This window comes from Bactrocera dorsalis, chromosome 5 (genome assembly GCF_023373825.1).
Source record: "Bactrocera dorsalis isolate Fly_Bdor chromosome 5, ASM2337382v1, whole genome shotgun sequence".
In the NCBI taxonomy this organism is placed as follows: Eukaryota; Metazoa; Arthropoda; class Insecta; order Diptera; family Tephritidae; genus Bactrocera; species Bactrocera dorsalis.
Genome location: NC_064307.1, coordinates 7526115 through 7549688, shown reverse-complemented (window position 1 = coordinate 7549688; position 23574 = coordinate 7526115). Strand labels below are relative to the sequence as shown.

The 23574-nt window shown below is 38.3% G+C and overlaps 1 protein-coding gene across 2 annotated transcripts in view; it reads right to left on the bottom strand.

Moving 5' to 3' along the window:
• Positions 1–2913: 2913 nt before the first annotated feature.
• Positions 2914–23574, bottom strand: part of LOC105223434 (uncharacterized) — a 32446-nt gene continuing 11785 nt past the window's right edge. For both annotated transcript variants that reach the window (XM_029549147.2, XM_029549148.2), the window contains exon 2: positions 2914–13374. In XM_029549147.2, coding sequence (XP_029405007.2) covers positions 8750–13363 — 4614 coding nt within the window. In that variant the 5' untranslated portion in view covers positions 13364–13374 and the 3' untranslated portion in view covers positions 2914–8749. The remainder of the gene's footprint in view (positions 13375–23574) is intronic.

The window sequence follows — 23574 nt, the reverse complement described above, 5'->3', positions numbered from 1 at the left end:
ACGAATTGATTTTGTATTCTTGTCGTCTTTCCCCTCCGTGTTACAAATTTATTTAGTAGGGTTCGAAGACTGTACCCACAGCTTTTTACTTCTTTCAAATGTAAATGTTGCATTTGCGAAAATTCACATTTTTATGGCAGTTTTTCACCACATGCAATCGCTCCGTTATTGTTGCGTGAAGTGCCGTCAGATGCACACACACACACACACACACATGCAAACGACTTTACGCCCTCGGCGCGCCACAACTGTCAAAGGCATGATTTAATGTTATTAACATAATGATGTAACGGTAAAATTTGCATAGCATTTATAGATGGGAGTACTATATAAATTTACAACAACACACATCAAGTATAACGATGAAAAACTTGATGGGCTGTGCGCTCCTTACTTTTCAATGCGATTTTTGTCAAGGCACGAAATCAATATTCCGCCGCCGATGCATTCGTTCCACATATGAGGGTGCTGAGTGGATTTTTACCTTCTGCATGTAAAATCCGCTTGACGTAAAAATAGGGATTCTTGTATTTGCTATTTATTTAGTGCAGTGACAGTACTGAGGTATTTACTTATGTATGTCTGTATGTAAATGCGATTGTGTCCGTCGCTGTCACCTTCCGCTCGCGCACAATTGCTGCTAAATTGCATTTTTCATTTTTCACTGGTTTTCTTATTTATTTTTCTGCCAAAAACATTATGCACAAACAACACATGCAAAAGAGACATTATTGCAATGGTATAAGGGAGACTGGTGCGCGGTGTGCGGTGTTCGGAGTCGCTCGGAAAATTGCACTTTTAAACATGCAAATTCAAATTCCGTTCTATGCACTTTGAGTATTTCGATTTTATTCGATTTTTTGCACCCCTCTTGCTGCAAGGCATACCGTGAGTGCACGTATGTATGTATGTATGTGCGAAAGTAAGCATGGCGAAGCTGGCCGATAATATGAATCCTGCATGCAAAACCACCCAAATGACAGCAATAAAAATGCAGATTAAACTTTGCCAGCGCACGGCAATTGCCATTCACTTGGTCCGCAAAGCTGTGAGCAATGCAGAATTTATTATAAATTGCCATTAATTCGATGCAAAATTAAAATATCGGCGGTGCATTGACGATTTAGTCATTTCCTTTCGTTCTTGCCATTTATTAAATACCTCACGTGAATTATGATAACGGTGCAAACAACGCGCGGGCTGCTGCAGTTCGCCAGGGAGGGTGAATATTTCTCGTTGGCAGGACATTTTATGGTGAAAGTGCATTATTCAAAACAAAAAAAAAAAACAAAGGAAAAAATCGTAATAATAATCAAAAATGTGCGAGGAAACACTGCCAGCGTCGGCAATCAAAGCCACTGAATGGAAGATTTTGAAAAGTATCAAATATCCTTGAATTCTATGCTCGCACCGACACACAACTTCGCCCTTGGCGGCTGCCACGACGCCATGCACTGTTTGAATCAATGTGAAAATTTGCATGCCTCACTGCCTGCGTGTAAATGCATATCTATTTCATTTACATATTGGCGGCTCTATACCTACATAGCTATATATGTAATTCTGAATTTCGCACAGTGACGAGTGTCGGCATGGTGCGTGCGACACGTGACAAATAATTGGTGTGCTGCCGGCTGGACACTGCCTTAATTTTCTCACTTCAACAAAAGTGAAGAAAGTAAGCCTGCGAAAATCAACGAGGCCTAGCGGGGCTAGCATAGTAGCAGAATGCAACCGGAAATAGCGAAAAATACTTGCCAAATACGACAAATATTGCCCTCTGCAGCTGTTGCTATGAAAGATCGTAAAGTCAAGATGAGGGCAAAGTGAAAGAATCACCAAAACTAGCAACTTTTTCCAAAAGTATTTTGCGTAATTTAAATAATATTTTGGTTGTCCGTCAAGAAATAAGGAAATCAATATTCACAGTTTGAATCTCGAAGAAATTATTGAAATGTATTGAAGTGAGCTAGTGTAAACATCAATGTGGATATCAGACAACATCCCTACCTAAAGAATCCCAGCTGTGGCAGGATCTCGCGCTCATCGTTTTGAAACTGACCGATGCGAGAAGTTTTTCAATTTATAATCACAAAGAAATTTGGCATAAATCATGTGTAAGTTTTTAAGCGGGCACAAGCATTATTATTTTTTTCCACTCATGTGCGCACATACATATGTACATGAAGGGCATGCAGCTGTATGAGTGCACATCGGAATTAATTTTTTCCGATTTTCTGCTTTCATTAAGGATTTTTAAAAAAATCAACCAGCAGCTGCCGTGCATTTTCCGCAACTGCTGCAACGCGGGCGTATAAGTATGTGCGTATGAGTGTGTGCGTTCCTCATTAATGTTAAATGTAGCTGATACTCTAATAATGATGAACAAACACACGCGCGCATAAATTTGAATAGAGTTGTTTGACCGTGCCGTTTTTTACTTCATGTGCCCCTTGGTACTTACGCACACATACTTAAAAATATATGCATGTGCATATGTGTAGAGAATGCAGCGCGTGGCATAACTGTGCGTTTGAATGCTGCCAGTTGTGCGGTCATGTGGTGGCCTGCATTTTCCGGCTGACTTTTTTCCCGTATTTTGGTATTTTGAGGGTCGAATCAAAAATGCAGATGCATTTTTTTATTTTGTAACGTTTTTTTTTGACTATTTTGCTACTGCGCTCTATTGTTTTCTTTTTTTAAATGATTTTCACAGAAATACTAACGCAATCACAGCGGGAGTGGAATAAAAAGGGAGTTTTGCCATTAAAAAGTAAAATACGCGAAACAGACTTGGGGGGGACGTTTTTAAACCGGAAGGCAATTGTTTTATTTTCTTTCTGTTGCTGTGCTTGACTGAAATATTATAAGCTACTTTCGGGCAGACGGACGTCTCTTTAGGACACAAAATACATGGTAAGTACAAATGGGCGTAGTTATAATGATTATCTGTGATCTGAGCTTATGTACTCTTTGTTCATTCCAATTTCACTACCTCTAAGCTGGATAGATTGACAACTACTTTGAAGAATTTCTTTAATGAAAAACTTACAGTTAGCAAAAATGTTTCTTCATTCGAATTACCGGCTTTCTTGTTGCTATACAAATTTATTATAAATACTTGGGGACTTGAGAGTCACAAAGTAAAATTATTACTTTTTGAATGCGGCTAAATTTGTTTTCCAAAGTTATTAAACTGAAATTCTTGATTATCTCTCCCTATAAATCTTCGGTACGAAAAATAATGCCTACTTTTCGGCGTATGGGCACAATTCGTGTCTGCTTAACTAAAAGAAGAATCTCTTTTTGTTTTAAATAAATGAAATTTTTTTTTAAAAGACCAAATATGACTTGCATATCTCTTTGACAATAAGAATATAATTTATAATTTATAATAAAAAAATCAATAAAATGGAAATTTTCCCTTAAATTATTTGCATCAAGAAAGATGGAGTCATGTGTAGAAGTTCAAGTGAGGAAAGTTCTCTGATTGCCATTTACTTGTGAGTGGTCAGAAACGATTCTTTTACATATGACTCAAGTAGTTCACGACTTCCGGTCTTAGACCAAATACACTCTAGATAGCTAAAGAACATTCGTCTGAAGGCGTGCTAAAGTGGAAAGGCGAACCATCCCACTCCAGGGTTGTGCTCTCTTCACTTTTTATTCTTCACTTGGAATCTCCAATTGGTGCCATATTGCAAAAAATCGACTGTTGTTAACTAGGCTATAACCGAGTAAGCGGTATTTACTCCAGTAAAGAAGAAGAAGAAGTACTTGCATATATTTTAAGGAACCAGATTTTCTGCCACAACATATATCCGTCTAAGCCTTAAGCAGACGATTTTAATCAAAATAGCTTACAATTAAATTTTAGCAAACATTACTAATTTCTACAATGCCCAAGCTCGTCATTATCTTCAGGCATTCAGTTTATAGTACAACTACTCAAAATAATGTACATATAATCTTTTATCAAAGCGCTTTGAAGAAATAAAAAATCAAATAGCATCAAATGATTAATTTACAATTTAGACCTTAAACATAAACCATGAACAATTTCCAATCAATTACGAACTCTAATGTGAACTCAATTAAGAGACAATAACCCATTGCAAATTATAAACTGCAAGCACTTTTCTAATAACCATTGTATGGAGCATGAATAGCCGGATAGCCCGATTTCTAAGGGCACAAATTGTCACTGAAATCAATTAAAATATAATCCAATAAAAATTGTCTTCTGCCTCACATGAGAATCTTCTCACACATGCTGAAATTGCCTCATACAGTACCGTCTCTTAATTAAAATACGCCCTAATGCATGTTGCAAAGTCAGAAATCAATAAAACTGTCAACTTGCTCAGCGGCAAATGAGTGTTGATTATGTTACTTATCTTGAAAACAGTATTCTATTGTTAAAAAACTTACACATCAAGGCTGCTTGCCTACTTATACATTTTTTAAGGCTATATGAAAGGAAAGTATAGCGTGCGTGTGTCTGAGCGCTTCCCTAACCGTCTTGAATGCCCCATTGCTATCGGGTGACAATAATCATACAAATGTCGTAGATAACACACAATTTATTGGGATAAGAAATATATATGTGCAATTGTTTGTTTTTTAGTGGAAATCAATACCCGTCGGCTTGCGCTAGTCTTTGCAAAAGAGGGAGGGGAGCGAGTTTGCTGACGCTGAGTTTAAATAGCACGAGTATTTGCCCAGTAGGGTATCGATGGAATGTCCTAAAGTCAGCTGGAGGGTTACTTAAAAAACGGAAATAAAAAAAACAATTGAAAGTGCGAAGGTAGGGGATATTGGGCAATGGAGCGAGTTGTTTAGCTAAGGAATTGTGAAATTGATGCTTGGGAAAGTGTGTTTAACACGCGTCTACAAAGCAAATACCGAATTAACACCATTCTAGGGTAAAGAGCTTACTTCTTAGGTATGTTTGTATTTGTTTTGATTATGTAATAATGCGCTCTACGGGTTCTTAAATTAGCAACAAAAATATGTGAAATGAAATGAAAGGGTGTGTGTATGCATAGAAGCGTAAGAAGAATTAAAAATAGTTTTAAATTAACCTTTTATTTTGCAACTTTTAACACAAAAGTTAATAAAAATATGCTGAAAAAGTGTGTATAAAAAATTAAAGAAAAAAACAACGAAAATAATTTTAACGAATAAATTTATTTGGCTTATGCATTTTTTATAGCTACAATTATACAATTGAAACAATAATCTAGAATTGAAATTAAAATCATAAATTAATTTAATTTCTTACAAATATTTTTTTTATTAAATAATTACATAAATTAAATATTTTTTGACCAAATTTAAGTAAAAGCAGTAAGAATCGGCAATCGCTAAAAGGCACGCAGCTTTTTAAAATACTTAAAAAAATTCACAAAAATAGCAACTGCCGTTGTACTGTTCGATTCACATACATTCGTATATGTATGTTTGTGTTTGTTTCGGTTATTTTCAGTTTTCGCTAAATTATTTCTTTATTTACTTAAGTTTTGTAGTTTAATTTTTATTATTGTAAGCCGCAACACTTCATTGCTGCGGGTGCACATCGCAAATTCACCTTAAATGCTAAAAAATTAATATACAGTGACATGCGCTCGCAACAATGAAAGTCGCAACTCTACCGTTATATGTTTGTATGGCTAACCTATTGTTATATACTTTTGACTTTTTCTTGAGGCGTATGGCTAAAGTCTACTAAGCTTTAAGCTATCAGCAAGACTGTTTGTATAAAATACGTTGACTAGACTAAACTGGGCTCGTACCGTTATCCAAAGTTCTATTCGGTTTATATATTAGGTTGAAAATGTTCTCAAAATCATTATGTTTTTAATGTCATAATATTTCAAGGCAGAGCGTAGGCCTTACCCTGGAATTTTCTTAATTGTGTGGACTGTTTTATTTAACTCGTTTCTATTGGGTAGTCCAAAAAGTCTTTTCATATTTCTAATCAAACTTAAACTTATTTTTTTTATATTTATAATGAACTTTAATGAACCAAATATGTACCATTTTGGTCAACGATTTTTGCCATTTTTCCGTTAGACATATTATTCCATCAGTGTAAAACTTTTCTGGTTTCTCGACGAAAAACTGCGACAAGTCAATTTCACAGGCTTTTCTTGAAGCTAACTTTACTTCATTTAGGGAGCTCTGCATTGACTGAAACAAATGATAGTCCGATGGTTCAAGGTCAGGGTGGATGCATCAAAACTTCCCAGCCAAGCTCTCCTAGTTTATGCCGAATCATCAAAGATGTGTGTGGTCTAGCGTTGTCCTGATGGAAGTCGAAGCCCTATCTGTTGATCAGTTCTGGCCGTTTTTATGATTGCTTGCTTCAACCTCATCAGTTGTTGACGGTAAAACGTAGAATCAATCTTTCGGCCAGGCTGGAGCAGCCCATAGTTGATGATTGCTTTCCAATCCCACCAAACATTCAGCATAACCTTTCGAGACATCAACTTTGGCTTTGTGACCATTTGTTGAGCTTCACCACGCATAGAATATGAACGTTTTCGCACATTATTGTCATACTTGATCCACTTTTCGTCTCCTGTTATCATTCGCTTTAGAAATGATTCGATTTCATTTCGTTTCAGCAAAGAATTGCAGATTTTAAGTTCGGTCCAATAAATTTTTCACAGACAATTGATGTGGTTCCCTTTTTTTGTAGCCAGCCTTTTTTAAATGCTTCAAAACTGTTTGATGATGAATGTTAAGTTCCCTAGCGATGTCATGGCTGCTTATGTGATGGTCCTGGCCAATCTTTTTCATAATTCCATAGACTTTTTCAACGATAGATCGACCAGAACGAGGTGCATCTTTCACATCGAAATTTCTTGAACGGAAGCGAGCGAACCATTTTTGTGCTACACGAACTGATACAGCATCGTCACAATACAAAGTACAATTTACTTCACAGAATAAACAAATTTCATTGGTGGCTTGCGCGGCATTTTTCCTTTTTTATACAAAAATTTAAAAATATAGCGAATTTCTTCATTCACATCCATTGACAGAATACGAAAAGACTTTTTCGACTACGCAATATTTGCAGTATAAAATTGCTGTCATTATCTAATAACGGTATATAATTAGTATGGCGACGTGTACGAGCCCAACTTTTTACTTCCCTTGTAGACCGGCTTATTTGTAAATTGTATGTGAGTTTTGGTATATTTTTCGTTTCTTTGTTTTCCAGTACAAAGTAAATTATTTTGATAAAATTTAAAATTTAGTAAAAATTAAATTTAAATACGACAATTACATAAGCACATACAACTTCCGACGATCCCAGTGATCCTTCAATGAATGAAAACGTTCGCAATTCGTTTGATTTTTCTACTTTGAGGTAATTTCTACTAAAAGTCTGCTCAAATGAATGGCTTGAAGTTTTTTACCTGGCAATTTTATTGTTATTAGTTATATGAGGTAGTCATGCGGTATTTAATATTTTTTTCTACGCGCTTTTAACTCAACTTTTCTCAAACCGCCACACTTTTCGCAGTTGTGTTCGTTTGTGTTTTTATTACTTTATATATCTATATATATATTTTATATATTTAATTACTACTACTCTTTTAAGTAAAAATTATTTGTTAATTTTTAATGGAAAGTACCAAGTAAATTGTACTTTTGCCCTGAGAAAACGTTCTTGTCCTGTTTTGATTTATCTTATTTACTCGTATGTGTGTATGTGCAATTGTATTTGTGTGGAAAAGTGTATATACAGTGTATATACTAGTATATGTGTATTTATATTATATACTAAGTACTTGTGCAAGTACTGTTATCGAATATGGTACGTTTGGCAAATATGTATGGTATGTACGTATTCATTGTTGTTGTCTGCTTGTATGTATGTACTTGTGTTACGCTACTATCTTATACCAAGTGTTTTTAAGCTTCGATCGATAACTAATATTTTGTAACTAGTTGTTAATATTATTAAGAGTAAATTCATTATTTCCATAGTTTGACTGAAACTTTTTTGTTTTTGAGCAAAGCCTTTCCCTTTGTGGATTTCATGCATATGTATATATATTTATGTATAAGTATGTATGTTTGTAAGTAACTGTTATGTGGGAGTTCTTAATTTCAAAACTACATACTTAAGCATAGTTCTAAATTTTTGTTTAATATAACAGACACTTTCGGCTCACCGAATCATGTCTCACACACTAAACTTGTTTCTTCACACGCCTATGTTCGTATGCATTCCTGTATGTATATATGTATTTATGTGTAAATTTACCTAGACTGCAACAGTGACTGTGTTGTGCTTGCTAAAGTTGCAGAACCTCGACTTAATTATGTATGTATGTACGTATAGAATTTGCATTTCCGCTAAATTTTCGTTAATTTCTATAAACAAATTTTGATTTTATTTTAGGAACTTTTGATTTTTGTCATCACCGAATGCTTAGTGCTAAGCCCGACTCACTTGTGCCCAATGTTGCCAGACTTTTGTATACATATGTATATAATTCAACTGATTTCAAGCAATTTTAATGCGAAAATTAATTATAAAACTTGTCGTTTCAATTTCTTCGAGTAATTCTCAATCAAAAGCGCACTCAGCCTTTTTGACGCCGGAAACATTGATAAACTAAACGTGATTAGTTCAAGAATGGATAAAACTTTTTCTGGCAGATTTTCTGCACAACAATCTGGCAACAATTTGCTCAAGTTACGCGCCTTAGTCTTAAGCTCCAGCGCTCTAGGCTGGTGTCAAGTTGAAGGACACCGTTACAGGCCCTGAGATGCGTTTTCTAACGGGCAAATAAACTATAGCTGGCACAAACCTGTTACTGGACTCCTCAGCACTACCTGCAGCGCTGGCAGCCTCCGTCTCCGTGTCCATTTCACGCTCACGCTGGATTTCCAACACAAAAGCTTGCATTTGCGGTTCACCATCCTCCAGACCGTCGCCTGTCACGTCCTTCGGCACCGCATATGATGCCACCTTTCCACATTTTTCAGCTAAATCATTGAGCGCGACCTGCGCGAAGCTGTTAGTGGTGGCTGGGGATATGGGTGAGGTCGCAATTGTGCGTGTTTTCTCCAACTTGATGTGCGCGAAGGACTTGGTAGTTACAACCTCCTTGCGGGCCTCCTTTGCTTCTATTTGCTTGGAGTTGCGTTGTGCCTGATTCTCTTTAGTTGATTTTGATTTACTTGCGCTGCCAGATGGTGTGCTTGATCGTGTAGACAGATTAGTAGGTTCGATGCGTCCGCATTCCATCATTGTCATGCTATTGGTCTGTGCTATTGACAGTAAAGTGGGCTTGTCCGTCACTGCTGTATTGGTGGAGTCTGACTTCGATTTGGTCTCACTACTGTTGTTTGTTTCGTCTTTAATGCCACTACCGGGTATTAATTGCGCTGAGGCAGTTGCGTTCAAATCTCCAGCACCACCGAGCAGCGTGTGCGAACGTTCGTGTATGAAGAGGAATGCATAGTATGGAGTGGTGAAGGGACAAATGGAACATTGGTATTCTTGCAAACGTGGTGTAGAGTGCGATTGTTCTGTTGCCGCTCCAAACATGCCTGGCAAGATATTCTTGGGCATGTTACCGAGCAGATGCTGTGCATTGAGGTTTTGCAATGCTTGAGCAAGATTCGCTGGGTTTGACAATGTTCCAGTGGCAGTATTCATATTGTTTGCATTCGAACCTGTATTAGCTGAGCCATTTGGAATTTTGAGCGTAGGGCTGGAGGACTTGCTTAAAGGACCGTATTGTTGTTCCAGTTCGCGCAGTTTGTCGATACCTGCTGTGCCATGGTCGCTTTGCAAATGTGCACGCAGCCACTTTGCGCTGCGGAATCGACGTGTACAAATCACACAAACCTCTGTGTAGTTGGAGTAATCCGATTTGGAGTCACCGGAATTGCCGCTACCGAAGGGACTCAGGTTGAGACCGCGGTTGAGATCGGTTTCTGCGGATGATAGTTGCTGTTGTTGTTGTGGTTGCGAATCAAAGCTCAGCCCATTTTGCCGAGGTTGTGGCAATGGGGCGCTCTCGTCGACAATGCCGTGCGTGTTTTGTTTGTGTACACGCAAAAAGTATTTGCTGCAGAGCTCCTTGTTGCAAATGTTGCAGACAACGCCACCGATTTGTGCGCCGTTCTCGATTTCAATGCCGTGCATACGTTGCATATGTGTCTTCATGAAATATTTGTTGCACAGTTCTTTGTTGCAAATTTCGCAATAGCTGCTAGTCGGCGTTATGGTGTAGGGTGGACGTGAGCCCATAGATGCAGCGTTCGGGTTTATGGGACGCTCGGGTGTGGCAAAACCGTCCCGCAGTGGACTTCCGGGTAATAGATGAACTTCGGCGATATGTTGTTTGAATTCTTGTATGTTGGCAAAGTCACGATCGCACTGATTGCAGCGCATTTCGCTGAGCGATGGTATAACGCCAGGGGAACCTGAGGGCGAATGCTTGAGCACTTGTTGTTGCTGCTGTGCTTGCATTTGTTGCTGTTGCTGGAAGAGATGCTGCTGAAAGTTAAGTGGTAGTGTGCCGCTACCTTCCAACAGGCCGGCATGGTCGGTCATCATATGAACTTGTAGTGCATATTGGTTCTCCATGTCGCGGCCACAGATGTGACAGCCCATCGTACGTTTGCCATTCAAGTCGTTTAGTTGTTGTATCATAGATTGCAGTTTTTGTAGATTTTGCAGGCCAACAGCGGTCTCAGGACTAGTTGGCATATTGGCACCCGAATTATAGGATTCCGCTAAAATCTTTTGCGGTTCTGGAGTAGAAGCCACACTGTGCGAACCCGTTTGTTGTTGTGTTTGTTCAGCAGACTGACGACCGGATAAACATTTGTTTTCCTGGTTTTCATCATTTGCTTTTGAAACCTCTTCATCGTCTTGTTCAAGCTTAATGCGTTTAGCTACATGCTGAGGACCATCGTCGGCGCCAATATGGGACGCAGTGGAAACGGAGGAAGTGGCGGCGGCGAACATGCGTTGAGCCATGAGCGCTTTGTCATTGGCCATCATCAAATTTAACGGCATACCCGGTAGACCCATAAAAGGCCATGCCATCTTTTGAGCAAGCTGAAGCTGTTCGTCTTTAAGATCATCTGGAGGTACGAATATGCCGTGCCGCTTCCATTTATGTGTACGCAGGAAGTACTTGTTGCAATATTCCTTGCAACAGATTTCACAAAATGCTTCCGGATTCACCACACCCAAACGACGCAATTTATCGTGTGAGAAATTGGCTTCGCGTGCCTGCTGTTGCGATTGTGGCGAAAGCTTTCGCGGTTGTGGTGTGAAAGACACTTCTTCTTGTTCAAGAGTGAAATCCTGTCGGAAGCCATCGGGCATTTGAAATTGCTTAGCTTCGGAATCTGTTGGTGAACTTATTTTAGACAAATCATGTTTCGATTCATTTTGAGCAACTGGGGTCGGTGTGTCCGATTTCGATGTTGGCACGCTTGACTGCAGTGGCGGCGGTGTGGGAATTGCTGATTCGCCGGGGCTTCTGCGCTGCTGATCGTGTGCTTTGGCGCGATGACGGCGCATAGCGAATACATTGGTGAAACGTTTTGAGCAAACGTCGCAGTACACAGGCGGCGGTGCAGGTGGAGTCAGTTGTTGAGACGATGCTCCGTTGTTGGCTTGTTGTGAATTAATTTGTTGTTTCTGTGCTTCTTCCAACGCCATTTGCTGTTTCTGTTGTAAATGTTGCATGGATTGTTGTTGTTGCTGTTGTTGCATTTGTAGCTGCAACATTTGAGTCATGGCACTCATATTTCCGCTGGTGGTATTGGCTCCACCCTCGCCACCAGCAGAACCAGCTGGATCGTAAATGCCATGCTTGTTGGCTCTATGTGTCTTGAGGAAATATTTGTTGCAGAACTCCTTATTGCAAAGATCGCAATAGGCTTCAGGATTGAATATACGAATCGGCGGACGATTCATTCCATCAACCGTGGGAAAACCGGGCATACCTAATAAGGGCAAATAGCCGCCGGCGGAGAGTGCTGCTGCAGCTGCAGCCTCTGGCGGAAAAGGAAATCCCATTCCCGGCATAGTGTTGAGCCATGGCTCTTTGCCGTTAGATAGAAGGTTTGCACCATGGTTTTCAATTTGATTTCCGGCTGTGCTGACAGCGGGCGGTGAGGTGGAACCCTCATAGTCAGGACGTTCCATTTTAACATTTACTGAGGACAGCATGTCGTATGGTATGAGTTCTGCCTTTTGTTGGCCCTCATCTTCGCCACGGTTAGTATTCTCATATTCGGTTTCATCATTCTGATGTTCTTGTAACATATGCAATCCCAGTTTAAATTCGGTTTCGAAGTTTTCGCCACATGTTTTGCAAAAAGTCTGATAAGGATTTGTCAGCTCTTCTCCTAGTTGGTGTGACTTCGGTGAGCATTCGTCGCTTACTAGCTCATTACTTCTTGTTTTCATTTCCGAGACGATCTCTGTTTTAGGTTTTACCAACTGTGGTGAGGAAAAACTTTCTTCAGGCCCAGCCGCTCCAGTGTCTGGTGATATGTTTCCGAAACGTTGCTGCTTTTGTTGCAGCAATTCAAACGTTTCCTTTAACTGCTCTATTGATTTTGGTAAAAACATTTTCGACAACTTGTCGTCGTAATCGATTGGCAGTGTGGTCGGTGTCATGCTGCCTGCTCCGAATTGGTTCTTATCTGCCATTATGGCTTCTGCAGCCGCATTGATTAGTGCGCCGTTACTGCCCTCATTTAAACTTAGTGCCGCCGCCGCTGCAGCTGCCGCCTGTGCGCCAACCCTACTGGGATTATTCTGCTTGCGTCGTTTTTTCGCAGCATCGTTTATTGCCTCCAAGAATTGCAGTTGCATGGCTGCTGCATTAGCGGCGGCCGTCATAGCTGCCATTGCAGCCGCTGCGCCATCATCGGCGAGTGGTGTCGTTGACATGTCGGCGTCATCTTCTGTTGTCCCCTCATCTCGTATTGTACTATCAACGGGCTCCTCCAGTGTAATTGCGGCACTTGTAACGCTTCCGCTATTAGAGGTTTTTGGGGACACGCTTCTACTCTGTTTCGGCGTGTGTGGGTTGGATGGGCTCGCTTGGCTCGCACTGCTTGCTAGAACTTCATTGATGGAGCGCTTCTGTGTATTCGCTACTGGGTTCGAATTTGTTGTGTTGTTGTTGTTTGTGGTAGTGTTGTTACAACTTGTGTTGTTGTTGTTGTTGGTAGTTACATTACTATTACTATTGCTGCTGCTGCGATTATTTAGCGAGGATGCATTGGAGACGTCTGAAAGTGCAGTGTCCTCGCTGCTTAAGTCTGGCGGTGGGGTGGCATAAATAGACGCGGCCATTTTTGTTATTACTGTTGGGGCGAAATGAAGATATGAAAAAATGAAGAAACTATATTATTTAGGAAGGAATCAAAATAATTGCAAAATGCGAGCATAATTTATAAACTTTATGGGTCGTAATAAATATGAAAGTTCATGCGTTCTACAAAAAAAATTATGAACTTGTGAAACGGTTAGAATAAATATGAGAGTACATGTGTTCTACAATAATAATTATGAACTTGTGAAACGGAAATATTTTGAAAGCGGGTATTCCTTGTAGTTAGAGGCTCAAGAATTTAAGTTTAGAAAATTATTTCAAAAATCTCTAAAACGGTACTTGGGTGTCATGTGAAAATGAATTTTGTCAACAACCCTCATAGATGCTTAAAGCAAATTTTCGCTCGAAGGCTTAGTAGACTTGATTTAACTTTTATTGAACTTGAATATCCAAGTAAATTAAAAAAAATTAACAAATATGTTACATTTGAATTTTCTCTTTTAGTTTCAACCAGAATCTCCAAAACCAATAATTTTGTATGAAATATTTGTCTTCGCGACAGTAGTAGCTGTGTATTTCGTTAGTTCTTAAATAGTCTTCTAGCGACTTGTGGTGGTACTTGCGAGCAATATATTTGGTGGAGACGAAAATTCCAACTATTTATCTACATAAATTTAGTACAACCGCCCAGCCCAAATCTTCTGCCTTGCAATTCAATTTTGTAGCTTAAAGCATTGCTCGAACGAATCGGCCAACTAACAGCACGTGCATACACAAAAACAGTTACTTAAATAATTACAAATATTATCAAACATGCACACCAACTTGGAGTTTGTGTAGGCACTTTTTCATTTTTCCTAATAATACTTCTTTTCCCCAGTTTTCTGCAAATTCTATGAAAAATTTTCCATTATACATAATTTCCACCGTATCCCCACCAACGCCGCTGCACATAACGTCCTGATAACCAAAGCAACAATCCACATTCACATACACATACTCATGCACACGCACTGGCACAGCTTTGAATAGCGGCAGCGACAGCAACAACAAAATACAAAAAATTATACAAAGTCATCCGATTTAAGGAATACAAATTTTTCTTATTTCATATACTCGTATCTCCTTTGAATTGGGCTGAGTTGCCACGTCTTGCCGTGCCTGCCAACGCTGCCGACTTGCGTTCAAAGCTGGCGGCCAAGCCGTTACGAACTAGCAAACAGAACGCCCTCACATTACACCCGACCACCGCCACCAACTGTATTTTGATTGTACTCCTGCTTATGTGTGTGTGTTTGTGTGTTTAGCCGTACATGTAAAACTTATGAAAATTTTCTTCAACATGACTTGGCAAAATAAATTTCATTCTTGAGAAAAAAGTGAAAAAGTAGTGGAAATGCAAGCCAGCAGTCGCACGAAACTACCGTGGAGGGCGGCGGTGGGGGGGCTGAGTAGCGAAAAGAATTCTCGACTCTGGCGAAAACATAAATTAAGTTTCCATGGTTGAAATTGGTTGACTAGCAAGACGGCTACATACTTAAGCCCACGTAAGTATGTATGTATGTGTCTGTATGTAATTTTAGTTGTAGTTGGCAACTGCTTGGTGGCCTGCACGCTTCGTTGGCTCGACTTGACTTTCGTTTTTGCCAAGCAACGCTTACTATTTTGCTGGAAGCAAACTCTTGCGCGTGTTGTTGTTGTCACTGCTGCCGTGTGGTGCTGCAGATATGCCGAATTAAAGTTGGCTGCGTTGGCCGTTGGCGTTGGGCGGCAATTGTATCGCTTCGCCCGCTGCCCCTCCGTGTGATGGCGATGCGGCAGCTAAGGCCGTGTGGAAAACAATATCAACGCACAAGTGTGTGTGATCTGTTTTGTGGCATAGTGCATAGGTAACTGATTGCTGCTTCACTTATTTCGCATTACCACGTTTCTTGCTATCTCCTTCTTCCAGCATTCGTCGTATTTATTTGGTACTTATATAGAATTTGTGCCTTCACATATTTCAGTGAGATGCGCATTTGAGTTTAAGGAAAATGTGAAAGGTAATAGCAAAAAAAAAAAACAAATGAAAAAAGTAGAAAATTGAACGAAAAATGCCCCAATGAAAATGGCAAGAATGTAAACAAACTACTCTTCTCTTTCGACAGCCTCAAGTAATTGCCTGGGTGGCTGCCAGAGTGGGTGGTCGAAGCAAACACCAAATATGATGTGTAAGTGGCTGGTCGATTGTTGGGCGAAGAAGCTGGTAGACAAACTGAATGCAGCACCGCCTGCTGGGTGAGCTGTGTGTTTGGCTTTTGACGTTAAAGGGGCCCAACGCCTAGATGTATGCTATGTACAGATAGTAAAGAAGAGATGCTAGATATAAACAAGTTTAACCTAATATATTTTAATGGAGTATAGAAAAAAATACTAAATTAAAAGTATTTAATTAATCAAACGAATTAATACGGGTCACAGTCTTCTTCTTGTCATCTTGGGATTTTATATTCGACAATCGGTACACTATGCCTAATTCTTTAATTTACTATAAACTAGTAAACAATATATTTTCAGAAAAATAAATAATTTGAAAAAAAAACAATGTTTTTATTTGTTAAATGCCAGAGCAAACTAAATACATTTTTTTTAATTTGTATATTCACAAAAAACCAAAAAAAAAAAATTAAAATCGCACACAAAATTAAAATATATATAAAAGAAGAAATAAAAAATATATATTTTCTTCTTTTAGCAATAATGCTAACGGCTGTTAATGAATTTATCGCGGCACCCTACAAAAAATGATTAAAGAAAAATTCGGCTGTTGATTTAACAAATATTCACTATCATTCCGCTAATATTATTTTTATATGTTATTTTCAATTTCTTTTTTTAATTTTTTTATAATTTTTTTAATTTTTTTTTTATTTTTTAATTAATTATTTTAAATATTTGCCTACGTACACATATGTAATATTTATTTTATTTAAATTATTTTTTAATATTTTTTCTTTGCTTCTTCTCATAGAGTAAATGCAATCACTTTAGTTTATCACACAAAATGTCAAGTCATTGATATTTATTCACTTGATTTAAAAATCGAATGCTTGTCGTTTGAATCGCGTAAAAAAATCGAATGAGAAAAGCGCGCATGCGCAATGGTGTTGTATCCTTTAGAACGTGCCGTTTAGTACTGTGCAGTGTGCCTCTGTGCATGATGCAGCAGAAAGCATCCAACAAAAAAGTGCACAATTTTCGGCACTTTTTTCGTTAAATTCACCGATTTCCCGATTTCCGATCGCCGATCGACGACCGCACAAATAATCAGGGGACAGACAAACAACTACCCCTCGCCAACGTTGCACTTTTATTGCGACACGATTTTCACAATAAAATTCCGACTGCCACACACACACACATATGTACGTGCAAAGTCACACAACGAAGCGCGCGCATTTAATGGTTTTCATCATCAAAAAACCACTTTGAAACACCCCAAAATATTGAAAATCACATAATTTCCCTCAAAAAGTGAATTGCAACGCAGGCAGTGCGCCCGCCAATGCAAACCCAGTGACAGTGTCACAGTGTACGTGGAGTGTATGTGTTTGTGCGTGTGCGCGTGTGTTCGTGAGGCGGTTGATTGGTCCGCCCTTTTTGCTTTCACAGTTTTTACCATTCGATTTTCTATTGTTGCGCAGTATTGTGCCTGTTGTACTTGTTGTTGTTGGCTTTGTCGCTACTAGTTTTTTCCCTAATCGGCCGGCACAGTGTTCGATGCTCTACGCAATAGTTTTTCAATTTCTTCATTGTTGTTGTCGTTTAAATGACAGCAAGACGGCGCGTTATGTGCATAATTCATATTTAAGGGTGTGTTGTCGGTTCACCGTCTTGGCTGGTCAGCGTGTGCGCTCGCCGGGGTCTTGGCATTCAACTAATTTCACTTTCAACATCTTCTCCAGTTTCCCAGCTTCAAGTTCAGCGTGCAACAACACATTCATATATGTATAATATATACAAACAGTTATGCCCCGCACTAATTTGACAGCATCTTGACGTTCTGAGGCATAGTTATCTTGTATCTCATTGCGCACGTGTTTGTCTGTCCGTGTAGATGGAAGCTAATCAAGTATGTCACATGCATGCCCATCAAACTCAACTGAGCCCTGAGGCCAATTATAATGAGCATCATCGCGGTTGGGCTCACTATAACACACACACACCCACACAATCAAAGTGCGCATATGTATGTGCTCGAGTACTTGTTCATCCGGCATGCAAATCAACAATGCAAAACTGTGAACAATCGCATTCCCAAATCCGTTGCAACAATTACCCAATCGCACTATCCGTAAACGCACTGTACTTTACTTCCCCCATCCGTCCATCGCTTTTTTTGTTTTTGTTACCGTTTTTGATTGTTGTCTTACAATATTAGACAACACTTATCCATATATGGGATGCTGTCCTTAGAGCCGCTAAGCCCAATTGACAGATCCAGTCATACTTTGGCAAGTCATAGTTAATCCGTCAAACAACCCTTAGCAGATCATACTGGCAAAGCTGGCTGGTGACTAATAAAGTTATTGACATGCAAACTGACTGCCATCAGGTCACATTCACCTCTATATAAACACATCGGCACATAAGGAATGCCTTCCAAGCACTTGAATCTGACCACTTCGTGAAAAAACCAATAACAAAACACATAAATGCTGTTCAAATATTCGGTCTCACGGGACTTCCACGCTATTAACCAAACATCAACTGTGTTCCGGAACTTGCCGCTGCAAATGTTGTTTTCAATTTTGAATTTACTAGTGTTGTGTACATACGTAAGTGTGGGCAATCACTGCTAAGGGCATAAGAGGTCAAACCTTTTCTTTTACCAGACAATTTAGTTCCATCTCTTGAAACTATAGTAAAAAAGTCATTTTCAAAGATTCATAATACACTGACGAAGGAGCTATTAGTGAGACAATAAAATGATTATTCTAAAAGGCATGTCTTAAAAAAAAGAACATGTTTTTTTCGGCAAAATCAATTTATTTTATTCAAAATCTATCTGCTTCAATACAGCTTTTTGCACGGTCGAAAAACATGTCGAACGAGTGTTTTAGCTCGTTGTCCGGTATGGCCGCCAGTATGCCGGTGCAAGCCTTTTGAATGGCCTGTACGTCTGCATAACGTTTTCCTTTCATGGGCAAATGCATTTTCCCGAAAAGGAAAAAATCGCAGGGTGCCATATCAGGTGAATACGGGGAGTGGTTAATTGTTAAAATGAGATTTTTGATCAAATAATCGGTCACAAGCGTCGATCGATAAGACAATTTTTGAGCAATTTTTGTTCGGAAGAAATTGTTGTTGTTGATCGTCATGTATGTATATCCTTACGACCACTTTGAAAACATTGAAACCACTCGTGCACTCTACTATTGGATAGGCAATCATTGCCATAAACTTGTTTCATCAATTGAAACGTTTCGGTAAAAGTTTTACCAATTTTAAAACAAAATTCAATGTTGGCTCTTTGTCCGAAGCTCATTTTTGCACCGATAACACAAACATACTTACACTTAAAACGCAATAACTTCACTTCCAATCAAAGAAATGTCATGAAATTCTCACTGGACAATCGATAAAGGTGGCAGATTTTAACGCACCAGTCGACATATAGCTGGCGCCACCAGGGGGCGCTAGATTCAAAAAGTAAATAAGTTTACAAATTATTCAATTTTAATATAAAAATAATCGTTCTTCAATTGCAACTTTTCGTGTGTTTTAGCCATTTTAATGTTAAAGTGCCAATAAGACAAAGAATCGCTCGAAGTAATGAAAATAATGCTGCCGTTCAGGCAAGTGTTGCTTAAGACTATAATTTGCGGATTCCAAGACCATCTCAAGAATTAGGACCACAACATGGCATATTTTGAGAAAGAAATTGGGATTGTATTCATATATAATTGTTCTCACTCAAGAACTGAACCCATTGGATCACCATAAACTTCGTGAATTTGCTGATTTTGCCGTGGAACAGCTTGAAAACGATAACGTCTTTTTTTGTAAAAAATCATCTTCTTCGATGAGGCTCACTTTCATCTGAGTAGTACAACCATTACATTCACCTAAATTCATAGTTTGGTGTGGTTTTGGGTCTTTCGAAATGAAGCTGGTGACGATGATAACCAACTTTTTATGACTGCAATTGAACAAAGTTGATCTTGACAACATCAACATTTAATTTCCTTAAAAATTGGTGTATTTTTTAAGAAATCATATCACCCTTCTTGGAAAACCCTACATATGCACGTTCTTATTTTTATGATTTTTTTTTTTCGTTGGAATTCGGCTTTAAGTCCACAAAAATAGTCAAAAACTAATTTTGGCTGTGTGTTGTGATATGAAGCATTTATTTTGAGCGAACGAAGTTCATAAACAAAACCCCTTGGTATTGCAAATGTAATTAAAATGAACTGTCATTAAACCTATCTACCTCCAATAAAATTATACATATTCTTTAAAATAGGATCATGAGCTTATATGTTTCTATACATATGTATCGCCTCTAACTAAAAGTACCATTTTACTTTACGATGAGAGTTTTATGAGTAAAAGAACCTTTTGGAAGTCCTGAGAAACGATAAATAAAACACGTCAAAAAGGACAAAGTTCCAGTGTAACCAAACGCTTTATACCTTTGCAACTTCCAAGGATCAAAGGCGGGGAAATACCTTCAGGTGCATAAGGTTTATTAATTGTATGAGGTCTATGACAAATTTTCACCCGATTTGTTACATTTTGTACACAAAATTACATTAAACTTTATAGAGGGTGGAGCCAAGCCTATCCTTAGCCCAAAGGCGCCCGGTGCTAAAGCATATCCTGTACTAAATTATACTAAATATCTATTTAATATATTTAACTCGTTTATTTCTGGGTGATACAAACAACCGTTAGCTGAACAAAACTATTATACTCTGTAACAACGTGTTGAAAGAATAAAATAAAGAATCTTTGGGGCTGAGATTAATAGCATTTTAATGGGAAGTGTTCGAAAATCTTCCTCTATATTAAAAAAAAAGAAAAACCTAAGTTAATATTTGCTCACCAATACACTGTCATTATTACTTTTCAAATCAACCAATGTGCTAGTGTTTCAAAACAATCGGTACCATTTTAGAATGTACAAACACATATGTACATACACGAGCAGGCGATGCATATGTATGCGCGTAGTATAGGACTGAAAAGCCGGCATTCGTGTGTCGAAGGTGTTCGAGTGCGTATGAGTAAAATGTCACTTTCACTTTCATTTTGTTTCTGAGCCTGCGCAGAAACACCGCAACAAAGTGAGAAGGCCAGTCCTATACATGTAAAGCGAATGATATGAAGTGTGTATAGAATAATATGAGCATTTGTACGCGGAGAGAATAACCTCAAAACCAGTAAGCGACGATTACTACGACACACAGAGCTTGAGAGAACTCAATACAATACAATCAGCAACTCGAATCGCCGGTCCAACTTGGTCGTATTGAAAACACATATTCATAACATACTCGCATCACACATACATACACACATAAGTAAATAGTTGAAAACGAGAGTGTCAGCATTCGGAGGTGAACGATTTTCCGTTGGGGAATTCTGCTCGAATGGGTGGCTTTCGAAATCATTGGTTGGTCACTGAATGGTCAAGGTTTTCTATTGACTTTCACTTTCACTTACTACAAATATATGTATGTGGTATATAAACATGTGTAAACACACACATATGTGAGTATATTCGCTTTCATTGAGCACCAACAAAGTTCACATTCACTTTAACAGAATTTTCTGAAGCATGATGTGTGCTTGAGAGCGGAAAGGGGTGACTGACATATAAGGCTACCGCTGAAAGCAACAGTAAAATAAAATTTAGTTTTTTTTTTTTGGTTTATGAAATGGTCCGAAGGGTGGTTTGGCAGTTCGGTGTTGGCGCTCACAATTTAGCAAGGCAAACTATGATACCGATTAGCAGTCATCCCAACTGGAACATTTTTAAATATTGATCTTAAAAATTTTAGCTCTCTTTTGTGTCGAGGATTTATAATTCGTAGTTTAACACTTCAAGCAAGCACCCTTTAGACAGCATTCTTAGTTTCAAATGAGTGTAAACCGCGTTTCTACACTTGTTATGAAAGTCCTTAAAGTAAAAAATCGCACGAAATAAATAAATTTTCTTGCTGGGTAAATTTTATAGCATGTGTATGTATAATAAGCTTTTACGCTTGTAATCATGTATGGTTATCATGTATTCGTTACTAGTTTGATCATAAAAGAAACACTTGTACTGATTATGGTGGCATTTGTTGTCACCTTCCAAAGGCAAAGTTTTTATTGTGAAAGCTGGTATGAGTGCTATATTCGCAGTTTTATGTTTTTGGTAAATATTTTATTTTCAAATATAAATACATATATATGTATGTTTATTTACTTACAAACAATGTATTCGAAAACTCAAACCAAAAATTTTTTTTTCTTCAAACAAATTTTCAAAATGAAAGGCATAGTGAATATCTTTGGAGATCATTATTATAGGGTTTACGGGATTCAAAAAATCGAATAGTTTTTGTTGTATTATTAAATTCTAAAAAACCTCTAGAATATTGTCCTTAATTTTCAAGTTGATCCGAGTAAAAGTTTCGGAGATACAGCCTTGAGAATTTGTGTGCCCGAAGCTAGCTAGGCTAAGTGCGTCGTCTTTAATCGCATTTTTCTCGAAACTGTGTTTCCGAAGTCGGTTGCCAGGATTTCTCGAGAACTTCTCAAACCGATCTTCATGAAATTTTACAGAGGTCTTTGATAAAATTCTCAAAGACTTGGTCGAAGGTTTTTTTTTCGATTAAAACTATTTAAATTTTTTTTTGTAAAAATGTCTGCTGTTTTTTACCCGAGGAAACCTATGTAACACCTTAATATTTTAACGGATCAGCAGTGTCGTTATCTTCAAATGGTAGATGTCCTGCTGTTTTCTGAAATCATTTTCTTATCTACAGCGGCTACTGATTATTTTTTCGAGGATCACCCTCTTAGAAAGTAACTAACGAAACTTTAAGCCTCTTAAGGTCAAATATCAGAGAGATTTCCGTAAACTCATAAGCTAGTGAAGCTTTGTATGACAAATTTGAGTATTACTGTACATATATTAAATATTTTTTTAAATAATTTAAATTTTCAATTCATCCATTGCCAAGCAATTATAAAATAAATTTATTTGAACACGAGCCGCAACCACATTAAAAAATGTCGCTTGCAACCACCACAACAACGCCTCTCTCATTTGTCAAATGTCAAAAAGCAGTCAATGAATTTTGAATTTAAAAGGGAAACTTATCCAGAAGGAGAAGAAAAAAGGCGCTAAAGGTGTAATATACATAAGCAATGTGCGCAGGAGGGAAAGTGGTGACAAAAGGTATCCCCCTTTTGACACACAAACCGACAATCATCACACTCCTAACTACGTTATTATTTCTTTGATATAACTGTATGCATGTCGCTTGGTCGCATGGGCATGTGCATATAATTATGTTTAAACAAACTTACACTTGCGCGACAGCAAATCACCCCCTCAATTGAAATACAATTTTATTTTATAATTACATGCTCTCACACACATTCTATACTTATGCACAGATGAAGGTGCATATGCATTTGTGTCGGTGGCACTCTGTGACCAATATTTTGAAAGCGTAAGCGTTTGTTCCTCGAGCGTGGTCCTATGTCTCTGTTACCGCCCGCATTCTATGTACCTTTGACTCACTGCTGGTTATTTGCTTTTACATTTTTCGGTTATGTTTATGATTGATGTGCTTGCGGCTTGTGGCTAACGGTCGTTGCAGGACATGTCACGTTGTGGCATATGGCACGGTTAGGCCTTTTACCCAATTTGCTTTTTCATTATATACATATGTATATGTATTTTAGTTTTGGTTGTATATGATTCTACTTTAAAGTACCCGCAACACTACACAAACACACACATACATAGATATACTGGTATGAGTAAAACTGTATGATTGAGTGCAAGAATTGAGAGTCACCCCCGTGCAAAGGTTTACAGAGCTGATCGCAGTCAAAACACCTTTGACATCGCTCCTACGAGCTTATCAGTGAACGCGCATATGAATATACATACCTGCCTGATGCATTATTTTAAAGAAGTATTTAAATATAAAATTCGCGTATATTTATTATTATTAATAATAAT